Consider the following 20789-nt stretch of genomic DNA (forward strand, 5'->3'; position numbering starts at 1 on the left):
GAGGTGGGCACAGGCCTGGCCCTGGATGTGGGCCCCCCAGGGTGCTGCTCGCCAAGGTCATTGCACCCTTGCTGGCCTGCCAGGGGTCTCAGTTAGCAGAGCGACGGGATCAGAGGCAGCCCCAGTGTGGGGGGCTCTCAGGGGCCCCCACTGAGGGGCTGCAGCCTGAGGGTGTGCAGGGTGGTTGTGGCACAGGCAGATCCTGTTCTGGGCAGAGCAGGGGCCAAGGTTTGGTGGCAGGGTGGGTCACAGGGCTGTGAGACTGGAGGCGTGGGCTTGTGGGACAGGCCTTGGGCCAGGGGTTTGGACCCAGGGTGGTCGGCATGTCCTGCTTCCCAGGAGCCGAGCCCCTCCCTCCCCGGACGGGACCCCCACTGGGCCATTCTCTGGTAAGGGTCTTGGGGGCCTGGTGACACGGGGCCCTGGGTGTCGGGCGGGGGAAGGGTTAGGAACCTTCCCCACCAGCTGGCCCCAGCGCGGCCCCCTCCCCCCAAACCATGCAAACCCCAAACCATGCAAATCCTGCTCGGCTGGGCTCGGCTGGCTGTTTCGGGGTCCGGCCTGCGGGGCTTTCCACCGGCCTCACCTGCTCTTCAGTTCCTCCTCCTGCTGCATTTTTTAGAAACATTTGCAAGTGTGTTTGTGCTCTGGGGCGGGGGTGGGCCTTGTTTGTCAGACTGAGCTGGGGGAGGGGAGCCGGCATCCAGCTTCCCCAGAGGGCTGGGGTGGGGGGTGGGGGGTGTGGCCCCTCCCCCAGGCAGCCTGTGGAGCCCTGGCCTGGTCGTGGTCTTGGTGGCCAAGACGGCCAAGTGAGTGTGGCTGGTGGCCCTGCCAGTGGGCACCTTCCAGAATCACGGTGTCCTTGGGCCCGGGGGACAGGGGAAGGTGCGGCTCAGGCACAGCAGGCCCTGGCTCTGCACTCACCGCACACGTGCACACACAACACACACAACACGCACGTGCACACCTCCTTGCTGTGGCACCAGCACTGACTGCCCCAGGGTCCTGGAGACGCGCCCAAGCCCTGGGCCCCTGGCAGTGCCCCCACTGCGGCCTCTGACCTTGGTGCTGACTGTGGAGGCCGGAGAGGCCGAGACACCCGCTTGGCCAGGCTTCTCTGACCCCACGTGCAAAGCTCAGGGCCCACAATCCACTTGTGTGTGTGAGTGCAGCCATGGCAGGCACAAGAGTATGTGAGGGAGCGAAGGTGGGCGCGGGACCCACAGGCGTGTGGGTGTAGTTGCCTGTAGATCTGTACTGGGTGTGGCATTACACGTGTGTGGGTGTGTAAGGGTGCAGAGATGTGTACAGGTGTGCACATGTGCGGTCTGAACAGGGGTGTGTGGATGTGCGGGCGTGCAGGGGTGCCGTGGGGCTCCGGCGAGCTCCCCTGGTCATCCGGGCCCCTGGGAGGCACCCTCCGTCCTCCGGCTCCCGGTGCGCTCTCAGCCCGGCCGTGACGGGAGGGCAGGGCTGGTGCCCAGGGATGTCCTGTGCACGTGGGCCCGTGGGGACAGTGGCTGAAGGCGCTCCTGGGGTGGGTGGTGCCCGGCCACATGCTGGGGCCTGTGTGTGCACACGGGGGTCTGCATGTGTGTGAGCACGTGTGTGTGTGTGTGTGTGTGTGTGTGTCTGTGAGCACATGTGTTGGGGGGCCAGGGCCTGTGTGGGGCTCCCCGTGGGGTGAAAGCACCCAACTCCTCCTGGTCCAGGAAGAGCCCCTGGCCTCCCAGCCCCTGACACAGGCCCCCACCCCCAGAGCCCCTTGGGGTCAGGCTGGGCATCCCCCTGGCTCAGTGGGGGGCACAGGGTGGAGGCCCCAGCTCAGCCTCATGGGGAGGGGTGCCCGGAGGCAGGGGTTCTGGACCCGGCAGAGAGGAGCCCACCCCCGAGCACACTCAGAGCCAGGTCTACACACAGAGGCACACACTCAGAGACACACACCCACCCCAGAGCCCCACGCCCCCTCCCACGGCACCCGAGTCACTCAGCCTCCACAGCACACTCAGAGCACATCCACAACGCATACACACCTATGCCCACTCACACCCCCCACACTCCCTCACACCCACACAACACCCACACTCACACTCGCACACTCACAACCCGCACTGACATCTGCCAACACATACTCACCCCCACACTCACAGAAGCCACTCTCACTCACCCCATACGCACACACATCCACACACACACACTTGCACACTCACACGCACCCCCCAGAGCCAACACATACTCACCCCCACACTCACAGAAGCCACTCTCACTCACCCCCCCACATGCACACACACACCCACACACCACACAGACTCTCACACACACACACATCCACACCACACACACACTCACACTTGCACACTCAAACGCACCCCCACCCCCCCGAGCCCCACTGAGGCTCACTGAGGCCCAGTCACTTCCTCTGGGGCTGAATGCCCACTGGCCCCAGTGGTCACAGTCCTGCCTCAGGAGCCCCTCTGGGAGGCGGGCTCATGCCACCTGCTCAGGGAAGGCCCTGCACACAGACGGGCAGGGGTGCAGGGGCAGAGGTCAGCCGGCAACTGGGAGTGGCCAAGGGAGCCCTGGGTCAGAGCCTGGGGCTGCATGCAGGGGGCAGAGCGGCTCAGGGACTCCCCTGCACCTCCAGGGTCCGACCCTTGAGGCTTGGGGTCCCCCAGCCCTCCGCCCCGGGCAGGCCTGCTGTCCTCAGCGAGAAGCACACAGGCCTGCCTGGGCCCCAAGCGTGGGCCTGGGAGGGGACACTGTGCCAGGGAGATGGGAGCCACCGGGACCCTGGGCACTGGCAGCCCAGGGCTCGGGCCTAGGGCCGGTGCAGGGTGGGTCCCCCTCGAGGGGCTGGCTGCCGCCCTGGAGCCGGTGCCTGGGGGCCATCAGAGCAGGACAAGCAGCACAGCTCAGCCTGAGGATGGGTGGCATGCTGCGAGGTCAACAGGATGGGGGCTGGGGGTGGTTTCCAGGGGGCAGGGAGGTCCCTGGAGGGGCCTGCGTGGGGCCATGTCCGTGGGAAGCTCTGGCCGAGGCTCGTCCCGCCCTGGCCCAGGAGCAGCCCAGGGTGGCCAGGCCGGTGGGGGATGGAGGAATGGGGGGAGCAGTGGGGGGCGGGCACCAGGGCCGGTGGGGCCTGGGGGATGACTCCTGGCTCTGACAGCCCAGTCGCAGGGTGGCTGCCACATGGAGCGCAGACCTGGGGTCCAAGTTGGGGGATCAGGGTGAGGGTTGGGATCCTGGTGGGGACACGGGCTAGGGGTCCAGGTGCAGGTGGGGGCGTTGGGATGGGGGTGCAGGGCCTGGGGGGGAGTGTGGAGGTGGAGGGGTGCTTTGACTGAGCTCACAGGTGTGTCAAACACAGGACAACAGCCGGGAGTGCCCGTGCCCATGCTCATGTGCCAACATCCTGCATGTCCGTTTCCCTCGGGCCCCGCCCTCCAAGGCGGCTGGCACATGGGCTCCATCTCAAACCCTTGCTGACGAGGGCCTCAGGGCGAGGGGCCTGGGCCGGGTGTGTCCAGGTTCGTCCCCCTGCCCTTAGGCCTCGACACCAGGAGTCTCTGAAGCCAGCCAAGCCCCACAGCTCTGGGGGCTCCTGACTTCTGTGACACCCCGGCTGCTCAAGGTCTTCCAGTCCCCACCCCCCTTACCCTCCTGGGTCCCTGGTGGTAAACTTGGACCCTGGCCCTGCACCCCTGCCCCTGTCCTGCAGCTCTGGGCACGGGTCCCAGGCCCCAGGGCAGCCTGAGCTCCTCAGACCCTCGGACTCTCTGAGCCATGGAGTCCAGGGTGTGGACGCTGCCCAGCCTGGCCCCAGCCTGGCCCAGCCTCACCGGCCAGAATCACTGAGAACTTTGAAAAGACCCCTGTCATGGCTGGTCAGCCAGCATCACAGGCTCCAGAGAGTAGAGCCCAGTCCACCTCTGGCCTCAGGGCTTTGTTTCATGAGGGGTCACAGTGGGGGCTCCCACCCCTTCTGTCCTTTCCTCACGGTTCAGCTGGAACTTTCCAGAGGGGGGGACCTCCCCGTGTCTACGGCCTGGAGATGGAGGAGCACAGTGCATTCAGGGGTGGGTGCCGGAGCCCGTGCCTTCCCGCTAGTCCCCGGCTCAAGACGGCGAGCAACACGGGTGGGGAGACAGAGACAGCGAGATAGAGAGACACAGGGAGAGGGAGACCCAGGGACAGAAAGAGAGAGAGGGCGAGACAGAGACAGAGAGGGAGACAGAGAGGGAGAGGGCGAGACAGAGGGAGAAGGAGAGAGACAGACAGAGACGGAGAGACAGAAAGAGGGAGATAGAGGGAGAGACAAAGAGAGGGAGAGACAGAGACAGAGACAGAGGGAGCGATAGAGATGGACCGAGGGGGAGAGAGACAAAAATACACAGAGGGAGAAATGCACACAGAGACAGAGAGGCAGAGAACAAGAGACAGAGGAAGAGACAACGATACACACAGAGACCCAGAGACAGACGCACAGAGAGATAGACGGAGATAGAGAGAGATGGGGAAACAGAGGCAGAGAGAGGCAGAAACAGAGACGCACACGGATACAGCGAGGCAGACACAGGGAGAGACGTGGTGGCAGGAGAAGGGATGGCGCCAGAGGCTCAAAGGGAGACGCGGGTGGACAGGGCCAGGTCAGAGGGTTGAGGACGAGGACAAGGCAAGGCTGGGAACAGGCTGGCCCGGGCTCAGGTGCTGAGGCTACCCCATGGGCCCACCAGCTTGGGGGCCACAGCGCCATCCACGTGACCTCGGCCCAGCTCCCTGCACCTGTGAAGCCTTGCCATCCTGGTCCGTCTACCAGGTGGGGGGGCTACCAGGCCAGCGGGGTGGGGGGCTACCAGGGGGGCGGGGTGGGGGGCTACCAGGCCAGCGGGGTGGCCAGCGTCTTGACCACCAGGGTCCCTCTCCTGTGCCCCCTCCTGCTCCCCCCCAACCCAGTAATGGGGCCTAGGTAGCCCCTTGGGGCCCTGGGTCACAAAGATGGAAGCAGCTGAGACCACTGCTATTCACCCAGTCAACATTCTAGGGAGGCCACCATGTCACCAACCCAGGGAGAGTCTGGTGGGCTCTGCCCTGGGGCAGGGGGCGCAGGTTCCCCGATTCCTGAGGCCCAGGCCAGCCTGCCATGCTGGGGGGATGGGGCCACAGGTGGGGAGTCGGCACAAGCTGTTTTTGGAAACAGGCTCAGAGGCTGAGAAACATGTTTCTCGGGGTGGAACAAATAGCCATTTGCATGTACCTTCCAAGGCCAAGTTTGCCCCAAATGAGTAACTGGGGAGAAACTGAGACGGGAGCCCTCACACCTGCTCTGGGGGGTGGGGTGGGGTGGGGTGGGGGCAGAAGCGGGCCTCTGGTCATGGCCTGGCCTTGGCACCCAGAGACCCCTACGATGCAGCCCCCGGCCCCCAGCAGCCCTGCCAGCTCAGGGCTGAGCACACAGGCTGGACCCCCAGGGAAGCCCCCAGCCACCCCCTGAGGGGCCCCACCTGTCGGCTAGGACACAGCATCTGGGGCAGCGGGAGGGAGGCTGCTCATGCACCAACCCCACCACTGGCATCTGACGGACACAGACCAGGGCTGGCGCCTGGGTGTCTGGGGCGTGGCACTGACCCATTGGAAGGAGGTGACCGTGGAGGCCAGTGCCCGCCGGCCAGAGCGAGGGCGAGGGGAAGGTGGGACGGCCTCTTGCGCAGGGACAGCGGAAGCTGCGTGGCTGGACGAGAGCCGGGGGAGCCGCGTGGGCAGAGGAGCCCTTGGACCTTGAGGACTGAATGGCCGGTCCGAAAACGTGCATGGGGGGGAGGACACTTGTGCCCTGCTGTCACCAGGCTGTAGCCAAGGGGCTGCTCCTTGAGGAGGTTCCCAGCTGAGCCCTGAAGGGATGGAGAAGTGGCATACTCCGTGAGCCTGGCTCCCTTCTCCACACAGCAGTCCATGGAACGACACGTTCCAGTGGGTCACACACCCTGTGTCGTGGCTGTCAGAGCCAGGAGTCATCCCCCAGGCCCCACCGGCCCTGGTGCCCGCCCCCCACTGCTCCCCCCATTCCTCCATCCCCCACCGGCCTGGCCACCCTGGGCTGCTCCTGGGCCAGGGCGGGACGAGCCTCGGCCAGAGCTTCCCACGGACATGGCCCCACGCAGGCCCCTCCAGGGACCTCCCTGCCCCCTGGAAACCACCCCCAGCCCCCATCCTGTTGACCTCGCAGCATGCCACCCATCCTCAGGCTGAGCTGTGCTGCTTGTCCTGCTCTGATGGCCCCCAGGCACCGGCTCCAGGGCGGCAGCCAGCCCCTCGAGGGGGACCCACCCTGCACCGGCCCTAGGCCCGAGCCCTGGGCTGCCAGTGCCCAGGGTCCCGGTGGCTCCCATCTCCCTGGCACAGTGTCCCCTCCCAGGCCCACGCTTGGGGCCCAGGCAGGCCTGTGTGCTTCTCGCTGAGGACAGCAGGCCTGCCCGGGGCGGAGGGCTGGGGGACCCCAAGCCTCAAGGGTCGGACCCTGGAGGTGCAGGGGAGTCCCTGAGCCGCTCTGCCCCCTGCATGCAGCCCCAGGCTCTGACCCAGGGCTCCCTTGGCCACTCCCAGTTGCCGGCTGACCTCTGCCCCTGCACCCCTGCCCGTCTGTGTGCAGGGCCTTCCCTGAGCAGGTGGCATGAGCCCGCCTCCCAGAGGGGCTCCTGAGGCAGGACTGTGACCACTGGGGCCAGTGGGCATTCAGCCCCAGAGGAAGTGACTGGGCCTCAGTGAGCCTCAGTGGGGCTCGGGGGGGTGGGGGTGCGTGTGAGTGTGCAAGTGTGTGTGTGGTGTGTGGATGTGTGTGTGTGTGGGAAGGAGTGCGAGAGTGTGTGGTGGGTGTGGGTGTGTGAGTGTGAGTGTGGGGTAAGTGTGTGTGTGGGAGTGTGTGTGGATGTGGGTTCTGTGAGTGTGTGGGTGCATTCATGTGGGTGTGTAAGTGTGAGTGTGAGTGAGTTGTGGGTGTGAGTGAGTTGTGGGTGGACTGTGTTGGCAGATGTCAGTGTGGGTTGTGAGCGAGAGTGTGGGGTGAGTGTGGGATTAGTGTGGGGTGAGTGTGGGATGAATGTGGGCAGAGTGTGGGGTGAGTGTGGGGGTGAGTGTGGGGTGAGTGTGGTGATGAGTGTGGGATGAATGTGGGGAGAGTGTGGGGTGAGTGTGGGGGTGAGTGTGGGTGTGACTTGGGGTGAGTGTGGGGGTGAGTATGGGGGTGAGTATGGGGGTGAGTTGGGGTGAGTGTGGGGTGAGTGTGTGGTGAGTGTGGTGTGAGTGTGTAGGTGAGTTGGGGGTGAATGTGGGTGTGTGTGGGGTGAGTGTGGGGTGAGCGTGTGTGTGTGGGGTGAGTGTGTGTGTGTGTGGTGAGTGTGGTGTGAGTGTGTGGGTGAGTGTGGGGGTGAGTGTGGGGCTGAGTTGGGGTGAGTGTGGGGATGAGTGTGGAGTGAGTGTGGTGTGAGTTGAGGTGAGTGTGGGGTGAGTGTGGGGTGTGTGTGAAGCTGTGGGAGGGCCTGCACTGGCGTGCCCGTGCCGCCTTCACGCCCCTGCGGTCTCTCCCTCTGTCCGGTCCGTGTCCCGCTCTCTTCTCTCTGCGTCTGTCTTCCTGTCTCCCTCTGCCTCCCCCCACTGCGCCCCGTGTCCCCCCAGCCCTGTCTCTCTCGATGGCCCTGATCCTGCCGTGTCCCTGTGTGGGCTGTGCTTGTCCTGGCCCACAGGCCACCGGGGATGGCTGCCGGGTTCCCAGGGCTGTGTCCACCATCTCTGCCTGGCTGTGAGGCCTGGCACAGGGGTGTGGGGCCTGGCAGAGTCAATGCCGGCCTCCCAGAGTCAACGCCCGGCTCAGCCAACACAGGGGCAGCACCCTGAGGAGTCCTGCGGCCAGCCAGACCGTGGCCCCACCCAGAACAACCCCCGCAGATCCTGGTGGAACCCGGGCTGACCCTGGCCTGACCTTGCTTGACCTCACGTTGACCCGAGCTGACCCCGGCTGACTCTGAGCTGACCCTGTTGATGCTGGCTCACCCTGGCAGACCAGGCTGACCTTTGTCTAATCCTGGTGATCTTGGGCACTCTAAGGCCTGACCCCGATTGACCCTGACTGAGCTTCGCTGATCCTGGCTGACCCTACACTGATGGGGGCTGGTGTGGGGTGGGGGCCTGGGCCTTCCGTTGGCCCCAGGGAGCTCACTGCCCCCGAGGCCCCCTTGGGCTCCAGCTCTGTGTCCAGGCCCATGTGGCCAGGGCTTGGGTTTGGGGCATGCTTCTCAGAACAGCAGTCTGGCTGGGACACCTGTGCTGGGCTGGGCTTGCAATGACTCAGCCTCCCCACAGAGCTATTTTGGGTGTTTCAGCAGATGACCGGGTGCAGGAGGCTTGAGAAGACAGAGAAAAACAAAAGAACACAAACATCGTGGCTCCCCCATCCTGCCCCCACTCCTGTCCCCAAGGTTTCCCCCGAGCAGCGCCCTGCCCAGGGCCCCTCATGGACTCGGCTCTGGCTCATGCAGCCTAGGCCGTGGACTGGTTTTCTTCCCATGAGATGGGCCTGGCGTCTGCATGCTCCTCTGGGTCCCGGGGAGGGGGGGTTAAAGCTGGGTGATGGGTTGTCCCTTCATCCTCCACTCCGTGTCCAGACAAGAGGGTCTCCTGGGCCCCGGGAGGCTGAGAGCCAGGGCTCAGGACGTGAGACAAAGTGGTGCAGGCAAAGAGCAAGGTCTAGGACTCAACACACATGGACAGAATGTGAGGACCTGGCCCAAAGAGGAGCAAGCACAGTTTTCAGACCATGGTTAGTGGTCAGAAGGGGGGCCCAGGGGTCAGGACCAGGGCCCAGGGGTCAGGACCAGGGCCCAGGGGTCAGGACCAGGGCCCAGGGGTCAGGACCAGGACTCAGGGGTCAGGACCAGGGCCCAGGGGTCAGGACCAGGGCCCAGGGGTCAGGACCAGGACTCAGGGGTCAGGACCAGGGCCCAGGGGTCAGGACCAGGGCTCAGGGGTCAGGACCAGGGCCCAGGGGTCAGGACCAGGACCCAGGGGTCAGGACCAGGGCCCAGGGGTCAGGACCAGGACTCAGGGGTCAGGACCAGGGCCCAGGGATCAGGACCAGGACTCAGGGATCAATCAGGACCAGGACTCAGGGATCAATCAGGACCAGGGCCCAGGGGTCAGGACCAGGACTCAGGGATCAATCAGGACCAGGACTCAGGGATCAATCAGGACCAGGGCCCAGGGATCAGGACCAGGACTCAGGGATCAATCAGGACCAGGACTCAGGGGTCAGGACCAGGGCCCAGGGGTCAGGACCAGGACTCAGGGATCAGGACCAGGGCCCAGGGGTCAGGACCAGGACTCAGGGGTCAGGACCAGGGCCCAGGGATCAGGACCAGGGCCCAGGGATCAGGACCAGGACTCAGGGGTCAGGACCAGGGCCCAGGGATCATCAGGACCAGTGATCTGGCTGCTGTTTGTGAAAAGTCCTGTTCTATGTTCCTTGGTGAAGCCCAGCTTTGCCTTAAGGCCTCTTCTTTTTGTCTGCACCAGCTGGTGGGTCCTAGGCTGTGGGCCTATCAATGCCTCAAGACCCTGCCTTGGTCCTTGAGGCGGTCACATGTCTCCAGAGCCTCTGCCCCTCTCCTTACCCCTTCCCCTCATTCAGAGTCTGACAGCTTTTGTCTTTGGGGTCAGTTTATTGCACCAGGAAAACATGCATGGTTGGACGTGCGGCTTCGGAGCAGGGCCGAGCTCTGGCATCTGGCTGGGCTCAGGAGGCCTCTCAAGGCTCCTCCCTGCAAACACAAGAGGGGTCAGGGCCTGGGGGAGCTCCTGAGCTGGCTAGGGTCTTTGCCAAGGCCCTGTCCACACCATGCTTGGTTTCTGGGAGCTGCGGCCCCACCCAGGGGAAGCCGAAGCCCTGACACTGCTGGGGCAGTCTGTACTCTGAGCCCCCCAGTGTCCGAGGGAGCCACCTCCCCGGGAGACCGGACCCCCAGCAGCAGGGTCAGGCAGTGCTCCGGGGAAGCCACCAGCCCCGCCCCGACAGCCCACTGCTCTGTCTCCTCGCCCCCGCCTTGCCTGGCTGGCTCCGCTCAGTACTGGGGGCCCTCTCTGCTGTCAGCTGGGCCCCGGATGCTTGTCACTGTCAGTGCTGTGCTGTAGAAGAGGCTCAGCAGGAAGAGGGTGAGCAGCGTGACGGTGGTGGGCCAGAGGCTGGCCTCCGGGGTCTCTTCCTCCGGGCCCTCCCGCAGCAGGTCCAGCACCAGCCAGGGAAATGGGTCCCGGTGACCTGTAAGACACAGAGGGCCTGCCAGGCTCCTGCCTGTGTGGGTAGCAGCCAAGCCAGCACCCTCCCCTGCCATGCACTCTCAGGCTGGGCACACCGGCAGTGTGGGTGCCCTGTCTCAGGTCTGAAGCTGCCTCAAGGAGGACGAGGCAGCAGGACCTAGGGAAGGGGTTGGGACCCTTGCAGGTCTTGAGATGCCCACAGGATCCTGTCTCGGGGGTTCTCAGGGTTCCTTAGAGAGAGACAAGGCAGGGCAGGAGGGTGGGCACTCTCTTTGCTGTTTCCAGGAGAGCTCAAGCCCAAGGCCCCTGGAACCCCGGTCCTGCCTTTGTCCTCAGCAAACCCCCAGCAAGTGCCTGCTCTCGGACTGGCCTTGGCCTGGGCCCTGGGTGGGGCCAGAGAAGACCAGACATGCCCACCCTCAGGTGCTCCAGGTCAAGACATAGATCTGGGTCTGTGGCTCAGTGTGCCAAGGACCAGATGGATAAGACCAGGGCCTCTGTGGCTCTCTGAGGAAGTGGCTGATAAGCTAGGAGGGGCATCAGAAAGGCCCAGGTGAAGGCCCGGCAAGGCAACCCTGCTGTCTTCAGTTAGGGTCCCGGGGCTTCGATCTTCCATGTTGAGAGGAACTTGGACCTGCTTGTCATATGCTGACACATCCAGTCACTCATCCATTTGTCCATCCATCTATGTGTCCATCCGCTCACTCGGCCCTCCAACCATCCATCCTCTCTCCCATCCATCCATCCATCCATCCATCCATCCATCTGCTGGTCCATCCATCTATCTGTCTTTTCATCCATCCATCCACTCACCCATCCATCCACCTGTCTGTCAATCCATCTGTCCATCTGTCCATCCATCTATGTGTCTGTTTGACCCTCCATCCACCCATCCACTTCTCTGTCCATCCTTCCCTCCATTACATGTCCTATGGTCCATCCACCTATCTCGGTGCCATCTATCTGCCGGCTCTACGCCCATCTACTGACTCTTCCTCCTCCCAGTCTCTTTAGAGAGCTCCTCCTTTGGGCAGGTCCTGGCCCCTCGGTGTCTGGACCACCTTCTCTATGGGCAGCACTTCCCCAATTAATCCACTGCTCCCCCCACCCCAACTGCCCTTTGGTGACTGGGCCCTTGAGAGGGATGTGGTGGCTGTAGAGAGTAGGGGTCCTCACCGCACCTCAGCCCTGGGAGCAGAGATTGGCACCTGAAGCCAGGTCCCCTAGGGAGGCCCAGAAGGTATCTAAGACAGGAGTTGGGGCCCCGCTGCCCCCTTGTGGGAGTCCTGGTGCCAGACGTCCCACAGCTGTCCTGGGACTGCCCCTCCAGGCTCTGTCTCCCCACTTCTCTTCTGTCAGAAGATCTAAGCATCAGCTGCATAGGGACCCTGGGTGGGAGCTTCTGATTTCTCCCCACCTCAGCCCCCCAACCCTGTCTATGGTTTGGGTCACACTTGGGCTCAGGAAAGGATGGGAGGCTTGAACCTGGGGGCCAGGTGGGGAGCAGGCGCTGCCTGCGAGGTCTCTCCCTTTGACCCCTGAGCTGTGCCCAGTTGGGCCTACAGGGAGGCCCAAGGCCAGGAGGGCCTGGGAAAACCCTCTGGGGGGTGGGTGGGGACTCCCCTTGCCCTCCCGGAGCTGGGTCTGGGCTGTGAACTTCCTGCACCTGCAGGGCTCAGATGCATGTGTGAGCCTGTGCACAGCCGAGAGCGTGTGGGCATGTGTGCATGTGTGTGCCCTGTGCACATGTGGGGTGGTGGGATGGGGCAGCTGTGCCCAGGCGGGAGGTGGCCTCCTTTCCAATGAGTCACTGGGGCCGTCCTGCACTTCTGCGCACGGCGCCCACAGAGGGTGGTAGAGCCTCCAGAACGCGGCCCTTCTCCCTCACGGTTCCTCCCGAGACACCAGACACTGCTGCGATGGCACCAGCCTCCCTGACGGCCCCGTCTCCCTGCTCACCCTCTCTAGTGCGCCCCTAGAGGCAGCTTTCTGAAATGCATGTGACCAAGGCACCTGCCCATGGGAACTTCCTGCCAGGCAAGTTCCTGCCAGGCTGTGCCTGTCCCTGGCTCTGTCCTCTCTCCTGGGCTCACTTACACCCACACACGCACCCAGCGCACACTCACACACACAAGCACACAGGTGTGAAAGTACGTTGAGTGCCAGGCTGAGCGGGGGAAACTGAGGCCCTGAGAGGGTGGGGGCAGCGGGTGCTCTTTCCTCCTGGCTCCCCCCACCCCCGGCATGCGCAGACCCCCGAGGACGACAGACAGGCGGCTGGAGGGAAGCGTGGGGCTGCTTCAAGCGAGCACGGAGTTTATTCGAGGGGCGAGTGGGCGGGGCGGCTCAGTAGCAGATGCCCTCTGCCTCCGCCATGACCACGGACACGTTGACGTGGGTGGGTTTACCCGCCAGGCGGTCGATGGTCTTCTGGGTGAAGGCCAGGGGCAGGGCCTCGTGGCCCACCATGCAGGAGAAGGTGTCTCCCTGCTTCCAGTCCTCGGCGTCCACGCGCAGCACGCTGGTCACGGCGTAGGTGGGGATGGCCTGGCCAGGCTCTGGCAGGGATTCCCAGACGAGGTACTTGTCACGGGGCAGTTCCTGGCCCCCTTGCAGCCATCGCACCAGCACATCCTTGGGGCTGAAGCCCCGCACCAGGCATGTCAGTGTCACCAGCTCATTGAGGGCCAGCTCCTCCGACGGCGGCGGCAGCAGGTGGACCTGGGGCCGGAACGTGTTCACTGGAGGGCAGAGAGCATGGTCAGGGGTCTGGCCATGGCGGAGAGTGCCCCCCCGCCCCCTCAGTTTCCCTCTGTAAGGAGTGGGGGAGCCGGGGCAGAGGCAGGCTCAGGTGTGTGCCTTGCACACCGTGGAGCGAATGCCCTGCGGCTGGCACGTGGGGTCCACGCCCACCTTTGGGTTTGGTGATGGTGGCGGTTAGCGCGCTCTTCAACTCAGAGTGGGCGGCGGTGCAGGAGAATGTCTCTCCTTTGTTCCAAGGATCAGCACAGCCTGGCAGGATGCTGGACACGCTGTAGCAGCCACAGGAATCACGCGTGGGGGACGCCTGGACGGCATCCTTCCCACCTGAGGGCTGCCAGGTGAAGCTGACACCCTCGGATTTTTTCAGGCCACTGAGTGTGCAGGTGAGGCTGGCATTGGAGCCCAGGAGCAGGTCTGCAAGGGCTGGTGGCTGCAGGGACAGGCTGGGCTTGCAGCACTGGGGACATGGATCTGAAGGTAAAACTGAGAGAGAAGTCCGAGCAGGTCAGCGAGCCCCACTGCCTGCCCTCCCCTGGCCTCCAGCTCCAGCCCTCCACCCCCCAAGGGCTCATCCTGGTAGCACCCCCTTGTCCGGGCAGAGCGCCCACAGGGCGGGGTCTGGGCTCTAACCTTTGCAGGGCACGTTCACGGACTGGCTGGATTTGGAGAGGTGCTGCACTTGGCACTTCAGGATCTGATCGGCTGGGCACTGCTCGACTGGCAAGGTCAGCTGGCTGCTCATGGTGTACAGGCCCCCGGCCTGCGCAGGGGGGAAGTTTCTGACAATAACGCCCTCGCGACTAGGGCTCCAGGTTACTGTCAGGGGCTCTGACGGGAAGAAGTCCCGGACCAGGCAGGCGATGACCACATATCCGGCAGGCTCGCTGCTCCCCAGAGTCAGTGGGAAGATTTTGGGGCTGGTTTCAGACACTGAAACACAGGATGGGCTGTGAGACGGCAGTCTTCCTGCTGACCAGACCCCCGACAGAGCCCCGTGAGTCTGGGACAATGCCCACCTTTCCTTTACACTGCAGGAAACTGGCACAGAGAGGGTTAGAGACTGCCTAAGGTCACACAGCTAGTACGCATTGTACCCAGCCCAGCTGGGCTGTTTCTGGACACACTCCTCAGGGCTCTGAGCACGTGGACCACCTACACTCCTCTGACAGGGCCTCAGGGGCAGGCCACTCCCCGATGGGAGTCTTAGCTGTTACACATGCTTCTCCCATTCCCCACTGAATCTTTGGGCACTGTCAGAGCCTTGGCCTTCCTCTGTGCAGTTTTCCTCACAGCCATGGCCTCCTCCAGGGTTTGGGGCCTTGGGAGAAATGGGCCAGGGAGAGGGCAGAGGCAAGACAGACAGGCCTGGGCCTGAAGCTGAATCCACATGGGCTGGTTTGGCTGATCCGAGGCTCAAACTGTGGAGGAGGGGGGACCTGGGCCTTCTGAGTCCTCCCTTCAACTTCTTGGTGTAGTGGGCTAGTCCACTGAGTGAGCCTACTCAGCACCGCTCAGCCCAGCTCATCGAAGTCAGCACAGCTCAGCCCAGCTAAGCCCAGGTCAGATCAGCCCGGCTCAGCCCAACTCCGCTCAGCTTGGCCCAGCTCAGCCCAGCTCAGCCCAGCTCCTCTCAGCTTGGCCCAGCTCAGCCCAGCTCAGCCCAGCTCAACCCAGCTCAGCCCAGCTCAACTCAACTCAACCCAGCTCAACCCAGCTCAGCCCAGGTCAGCTCAGCCCAGCTCAGCCCAGTTCAGCCCAGTTCAGCCCAGCTCAGCCCAGTTCAGCCCAGCTCAGCCCATCTCAACCCAGATCAACCCAGTTCAGCTCAGGTCAGCTCAGCCCAGCTCAACCCAGTTCAGCCCAACTCATCCCAGCTCGGCTTAGCACATTCAGCTCAACCCAGCTCAGATTAGTCAGCCCAGCTCAGCCCAGTTAAGAGTGGCTCAACCCAGCTCAGACCAGCTTAGTTCTGCTCAACCCAGATCAGTCCAGCTCAACTTAGCTCAGTCCACCTCAACTCAGTTCAACCCTGCTCAGCCCAGCTCAGCCTAGTTCTGCCCAGCTTGGCTCAGCCCAGCTCAATCCAGTTTAACCTAGTTCAGCTCAGCCCAGCTCAACCCAGTTCAACCCAGCTCAGCCCAGCTCAACTCAGCCCAACCCAGCTCAACCTAGTTCAATCTAGTTCAGCTCAGCCCAGCTCAACCCAGTTCAGCCCAGGTCAGCCCAGCCCAGCTCAGCATGTTTGGCTCAACCCAGCTCAGATCAGTTAGCCCAGCTCAGCCCAGTTCAATCTTGTTCGGCTCAGCCCAGTTCAACCCAGCTCAACCCAGCTCAGCCCAACTCAGCCCAGCCCAGCTTAGCACATTCAGTTCAACCCAGCTCAGATCAGTCAACCCAGCTCAGACCAGCTTAGTTCTGCTCAACCCAGATCAGTCCAGCTCAACTTAGCTCAGTCCACCTCAACCCAGTTCAACCCTGCTCAGCCCAGCTCAGCCTAGTTCAATCCAGTTCAGCTCAGCCCATCTCAACCCAGTTAAGGCCAGCTCATCCCAGTTCAGCCTCAGTCCAGCTTAGCCCAGCTCAGCTAAGTTAAGCCCAGTTCATCTCAGTCCAACTCGGCCCAGCCCAGCCCAGCCCAGCCCAGCTCAGTTCAGCTCAGCCCAGTTCTGCCCAGTTTGGCTCAGCCCAGCTCATCCAGTTCAATCTAGTTCAGCTCAGCCCAGCTCAGCCCAGCTCAGCCCAGCTCAGATAAGTTAAGCCCAGTTCTGCCCAGCTCAACCCAGTTCAGCCCAGCTCAGCCCAGCTCAGCCCAGTTCAGCCAGCTCACCCAGCTCAACCCAGCTCAGCCCAGTTCAGAGCAGCTTAAACCAGCTCAGCCCAGCTCAGCCCAGTTTAGCCCAGTTCAGTCCAGCTCAGCACAGATCAGCCCAGTTTAATCTAGTTCAGTTCAGCCCAGCTCAACCCAGTTCAGCCCAGCTCAGCCCAGCCCAGCCCAGCTCAACTCAGCTCAGCCCAGTTCTGCCCAGCTTGGCTCAGCCCAGCTCAGCCTAGCTCAACCCAGCTCAACCCAGCTCAACCCAGCTCAGCCCAGCTCAGCCCAGCTCAGCCCAGTTCAGCCCAGCTCAACCCAGCTCAACCCAGCTCAGCTAAGTTAAGTCCAGTTCAGCCCAGCTCAACTCAGCTCAGCCCAATTCTGCCCAGCTTGGCTCAGCCCAGCTCAGCCCAGCTCAACCCAGCTCAACCCAGCTCAGCTAAGTTAAGCCTAGTTCAATCCAGTTCAGTTCAGCCCAGCTCAACCCAGCTCAGCCCAGCTCAACCCAGCTCAACCCAGCTCAGCTAAGTTAAGCCCAGTTCAGCTCAGCCCAACTCAGCCCAGCCCAGCCTAGCCCAGCCCAGCCCAGCTCAGTTCAGCTCAGCCCAGTTCTGCCCAGCTTGGCTCAGCCCAGCTCAACCCAGTTCAATCTAGTTCAGCTCAGCCCATTTCTGCCCAGCTTGGCTCAGCCCAGCTCAACCCAGTTCAATCTAGTTCAGCTCAGCCCAGCTCAACCCAGTTCAGCCCAGCTCAGCTCAACCCAGTTCAGTCCAGCTCACCCAGCTCAACCCAGCTCAGCCCAGTTCAGAGCAGCTTAAACCAGTTCAGCCCAGCTCAGCCCAGCTCAGCCCAGTTCAATCCAGCTCAGCACAGATCAGCCCAGTTTAATCTAGTTCAGTTCAGCCCAGCTCAACCCAGCTCAACCCAGCTGAGCTAAGTTAAGCCTAGTTCAATCTAGTTCAGTTCAGCCCAGCTCAACCCAGTTCAGCCCAGCTCAGCTAAGTTAAGCCCAGTTTAGCTCAGCCCAACTCAGCCCAGCCCAGCCCAGCCCAGCTCAACTCAGCTCAGCCCAGCTCAACCCAGCTCAACCCAGCTCAGCTAAGTTAAGCCCAGTTTAGCTCAGCCCAACTCAGCCCAGCCCAGCCCAGCCCAGCTCAACTCAGCTCAGCCCAGCTCAACCCAGCTCAACCCAGCTCAGCTAAGTTAAGCCCAACTCAGCCCAGCCCAACTCAGCCCAGCCCAGCCCAGCCCAGCCCAGCTCAACTCAGCTCAGCCCAGCTCAGCTAAGTTAAGCCTAGTTCAATCTAGTTCAGTTCAGCCCAGCTCAACCCAGTTCAGCCCAGCCCAGCCCAGCCCAGCCCAGCCCAGCTCAACTCAGCTCAGCCCATTTCTGCCCAGCTTGGCTCAGCCCAGCTCAACCCAGTTCAATCTAGTTCAGCTCAGCCCAGCTCAACTCAGCTCAGCCCAGTTCTTCCCAGCTTGGCTCAGCCCAGCTCAACCCAGTTCAATCTAGTTCAGCTCAGCCCAGCTCAGCCCAGTTCAGAGCAGCTCAACCCAGCTCAGGCCAGTTTAGTCCTGCTCAGGCTAGTTCAGCCCAGCTCAATTCAGTTCAACTCATCCCAGCTCAAACCAGCTTAACCCAGTTCAGCCCAGTTCAGTTAACTCAAGCCAGTTCAGCTTAGTTCATTCCTGCTCATCCCAGGTCAACCCAGTTCGGCCCAGTTCTGTTCAGCTCAGCCCAGCCCAGCCCAGTCCCACTCAGCCCTGCTCTGCTCTGCGACTGCGGCCCAGCTCAGCGCGCTGGGTGGTTCATCCTGCCCTCGGTCCTCGGGGCTAGAGGGCCCCTCCTTCCTCCTTCTCCTCCTCCTTGTTTTGGTACCTGCCTTCCTTCCATGCTTCCAGCCCAGGAGGCCCCGGTGTGGCCTGGCTGTGCAGGAGCTGAGGCCTGAGCAGCCTCTGGGACCCACCTGCTCAAGCTGCCAGAGGGTCCACGGTGGCTGGGAGAGGCCCAGGCCTCTCGGGCCTTGTGGCCCCACACCGCAGGTCCATCTGCCCAGCCGCTGCATAGGAGCTGGAGTGGGGAGGGAGGCCTGGGCCTCGTCCGGGCCCGCCTGCTGGTGGTGCGGCCTCAGCCGACCCCTGCCCTGCTCTGGGCCATTTGCACACTGCGAGGCGAGGCTGAGGCTGTGGGGGCCAGCTGGGGAGGGGCTGCATGACTGTGTCTGACCCACAGATGGGGTCACTCGCCCACTTCCTGTCCCGCCAGTTGCGGCCGCTTGCCTCCACGTCATGTCTGGTCTGTGGTCTGGCTGTGGTGGGGCCAGGTGTGTGTGGCCTGGGCTGTGGGACCCCCCAGGAGCCTGGCCCTGGCCTGAGACCATGTGGGTGCAGGGGTGGGCACCATGGTGGGGTCATGGCTCCCTCTGGCTGCCTGTGGGGCTGGGGGCCAAGGTTCGGGAAGCAGAGGCCAAAGCAGTCGGGGACCTGGGGTCTCTGGGGTGGAGGAGGTCCCAGAGGCAGAGATGGAGTGAAGGGCAGCAGGGCTGGGGCGTTGGGGACGGGCTGGCCAGAGCGACCCCAGAGTGACCTCAGAGTGACCCAAGAGCGCAGGCCTCATGGACCTGCAGGACACAGGCCATGAGTGTGGAGGACCCCCCCAGCCCGGCAGGGACGAGCATCGCCCTTCCTCGACCAGCCCCGTGAGCAGCCGGGGCCCCAGGCTGAGGCTGGAGTGAGGCTGTGGGAGCAGCCCGGGTCTGGAGCCTGGAGCCTGCGGGCAGGGCGGCCAAGGGCTGGCCTCCGCCCAGTTCCTGGCCAGGGGTTTTCCTGGCCCATGCTTTGCCGGGCACCTGCCGGGTCTTCCCTGGTGGCCCTGCCTGGACACACGAGGAGGCGTCAGCCTGGTCTACGCCAGGTTCATTTCTTTGTGCACAGAAGGTTCTGGAGCCGCCCACAGAGATTCGGTCCCCTCCGGAGAAGGACACTGCTGGGGGGAGAGCTACAGGCCAGTGGAAATGTCTGCCGGGTCGCTGGGCCCCCGAGGAGGTCGGCTTTTCCCTGGGGGAAGGCGGGGCTGGGCTGGGTAAGGGCTGGGGTCGGGGAGGGAGGGAGCCCAGCGTGGTGCTCCGGGTGGGCAAACGTGCCGGCCTGGCCAAGGGGCCTTTGGGGTTTTCGCATGACCCCAGGGATCCCACAGCATCACCCAAGAGGGACATTGCTCCCAGACCACTGGCCTCTGTCTGCCAACGCCCGCACCAGCACTGCCGGCGACTGCATCGCGGATGACTGGCCCAAGGAGCCTTCTTCTTTTTTTTTTTAAGGATTTTAATTTTTTCTCTTATAGTTGATTGACAAAGGTCTGTCAATTTCTGCTGCGCAGCGAAGGGACCCAGTCACACACGCTACACACCCGCTCTTTTTCTCACGCTATCCTCCATCACGTTCCATCACAAGGGACTGGCCGTAGTTCCCTGCGCTCTACAGTGGATGCTTCTTCTTGCTGGCCAGTGAGTGCCCAGGCCCTGTGCCCTCTGGGTGTATGAAGCGCTGGTGTCCCCTTAAGCTGCCCCGAGGGAGCAGAGGAGCCTGGTAAGGACACGCATTCGGGGCAGCATGGGTGGACATGCAGGAAACAGGAGGGCGGCGGGGCTGTGAGTGGAGCTGCCCTCTCTGTGCAGACAGCACAGCCCTGCCAACGCACAGACGGGCGAGCAGTGCAGGGCAGACGGAGCTTGGATCTGAGATGACGTGGGGTCTGGCATGGCCTGAGGGTCGCAGCAGTTGAGGGAAGAGCCTGAGTGTGCTCTGCGGTTAAGATTTACGGACTTGCTGGGCACAGATCTGGTTATGGGGCCAGAGCCAGCCTGGGCGAGACCTCCTTGGGTTTCCTCGGGGGTAGGAGGGGCCCCGGCTTGGCCAAGGCCTGCTGGCTGGGTGGTGCGTGTCCTGGGGCGGCCAGGAATAGGACCACTTGCTGACTGGCTTAAAACCACTGAAATTCAGTCTCAGCTCTGGAGGCCAGACACCTAAATCAAGGGGCGGACAGGGCCGCGCTCCCTCCGGAGGCTCCTGGGGAGGGTTCTCCTGCCTCCTCCAGCCACTGGGGGCCCCAGGTGTCCCCTCACCTCTGCCTCCATCCTCACACGCACCCCACCTCTGGTTTTTGTCATTGGATTTGTGGCACAGCTGGACAATGTTAAGTTAAGGTCGTCTGCAAAGACCCTTTGTTTGAACAAGGTCAAGACCACGGATTCCAGGGCTTAGGACGTGGACAAAGCTTTTGGGGGCATCTTTCAGCCCAGTGTGGTTTTAATGGAGAAGGAGAAGGCGGGACAGAGGGGGCCCGAGAAGGCGCCGTCTTGCTGCTGGAGGCTGTGTGCCACCAGCGTCCCTAGCTCTGGGTGTGATGGTGCCCAGCTCACAGGGCCCTGGTTCTGGGGTGCAAGTCAGAGAAAGAAGACATGCGGCCTTGCCCTTGGGGGCCCTTGGCTTGGCATAAGGGGAGCAGGGATCCCAGGCTTGTCTTGAGAGAGCCGTGCAGGGGGGCTACAATGGGGTCTGGTTTCCTGAGACTGTGTGTCTGTGCAAGTGTGAGTATGTGTGAGTGAGAGTGTGTGAGTGAGGGTGTGAGAGGCCAGGGCTGCGGCCGCGGCTGGTCCTGAAGTGGCTTTCCTGGCCCTGCCAGGTTCTAACTGAGCAAACCCTGGACCAGCCCGGGGTGCCCGATCCTGGGTGTTCTGGGTCCGACCCCGCGGGCTGCAGGCCTGTGTCAGAGGGGGTGGCAGGTGGGGTCTCCCCGAGAGGATGGCGGCTCTCGGGAGGGCCTTGGACGGGAGCGCAGTCTCGGCTGGACACAGCCCGGGCCACTGTGTGCTGGATGGAGGAGGTCGGGCCCCGCGGAGGGGCCCTAACA

At 63.2% G+C, this 20789-nt stretch overlaps 1 gene segment (V, D, J or C); it reads right to left on the bottom strand.

Moving 5' to 3' along the window:
* Window positions 1-9687: 9687 nt before the first annotated feature.
* LOC102165485 overlaps window positions 9688-20789 on the bottom strand; it is a 194344-nt gene continuing 183242 nt past the window's right edge. Inside the window, 5 exon segments of the C gene segment in view lie at window positions 9688-9806; window positions 10093-10303; window positions 12711-13043; window positions 13216-13548; window positions 13696-13995. Coding sequence covers window positions 10107-10303; window positions 12711-13043; window positions 13216-13548; window positions 13696-13807 — 975 coding nt within the window.

This window comes from Sus scrofa, unplaced genomic scaffold, assembly GCF_000003025.6.
Source record: "Sus scrofa isolate TJ Tabasco breed Duroc unplaced genomic scaffold, Sscrofa11.1 Contig1914, whole genome shotgun sequence".
NCBI lineage: Eukaryota > Metazoa > Chordata > Mammalia > Artiodactyla > Suidae > Sus > Sus scrofa.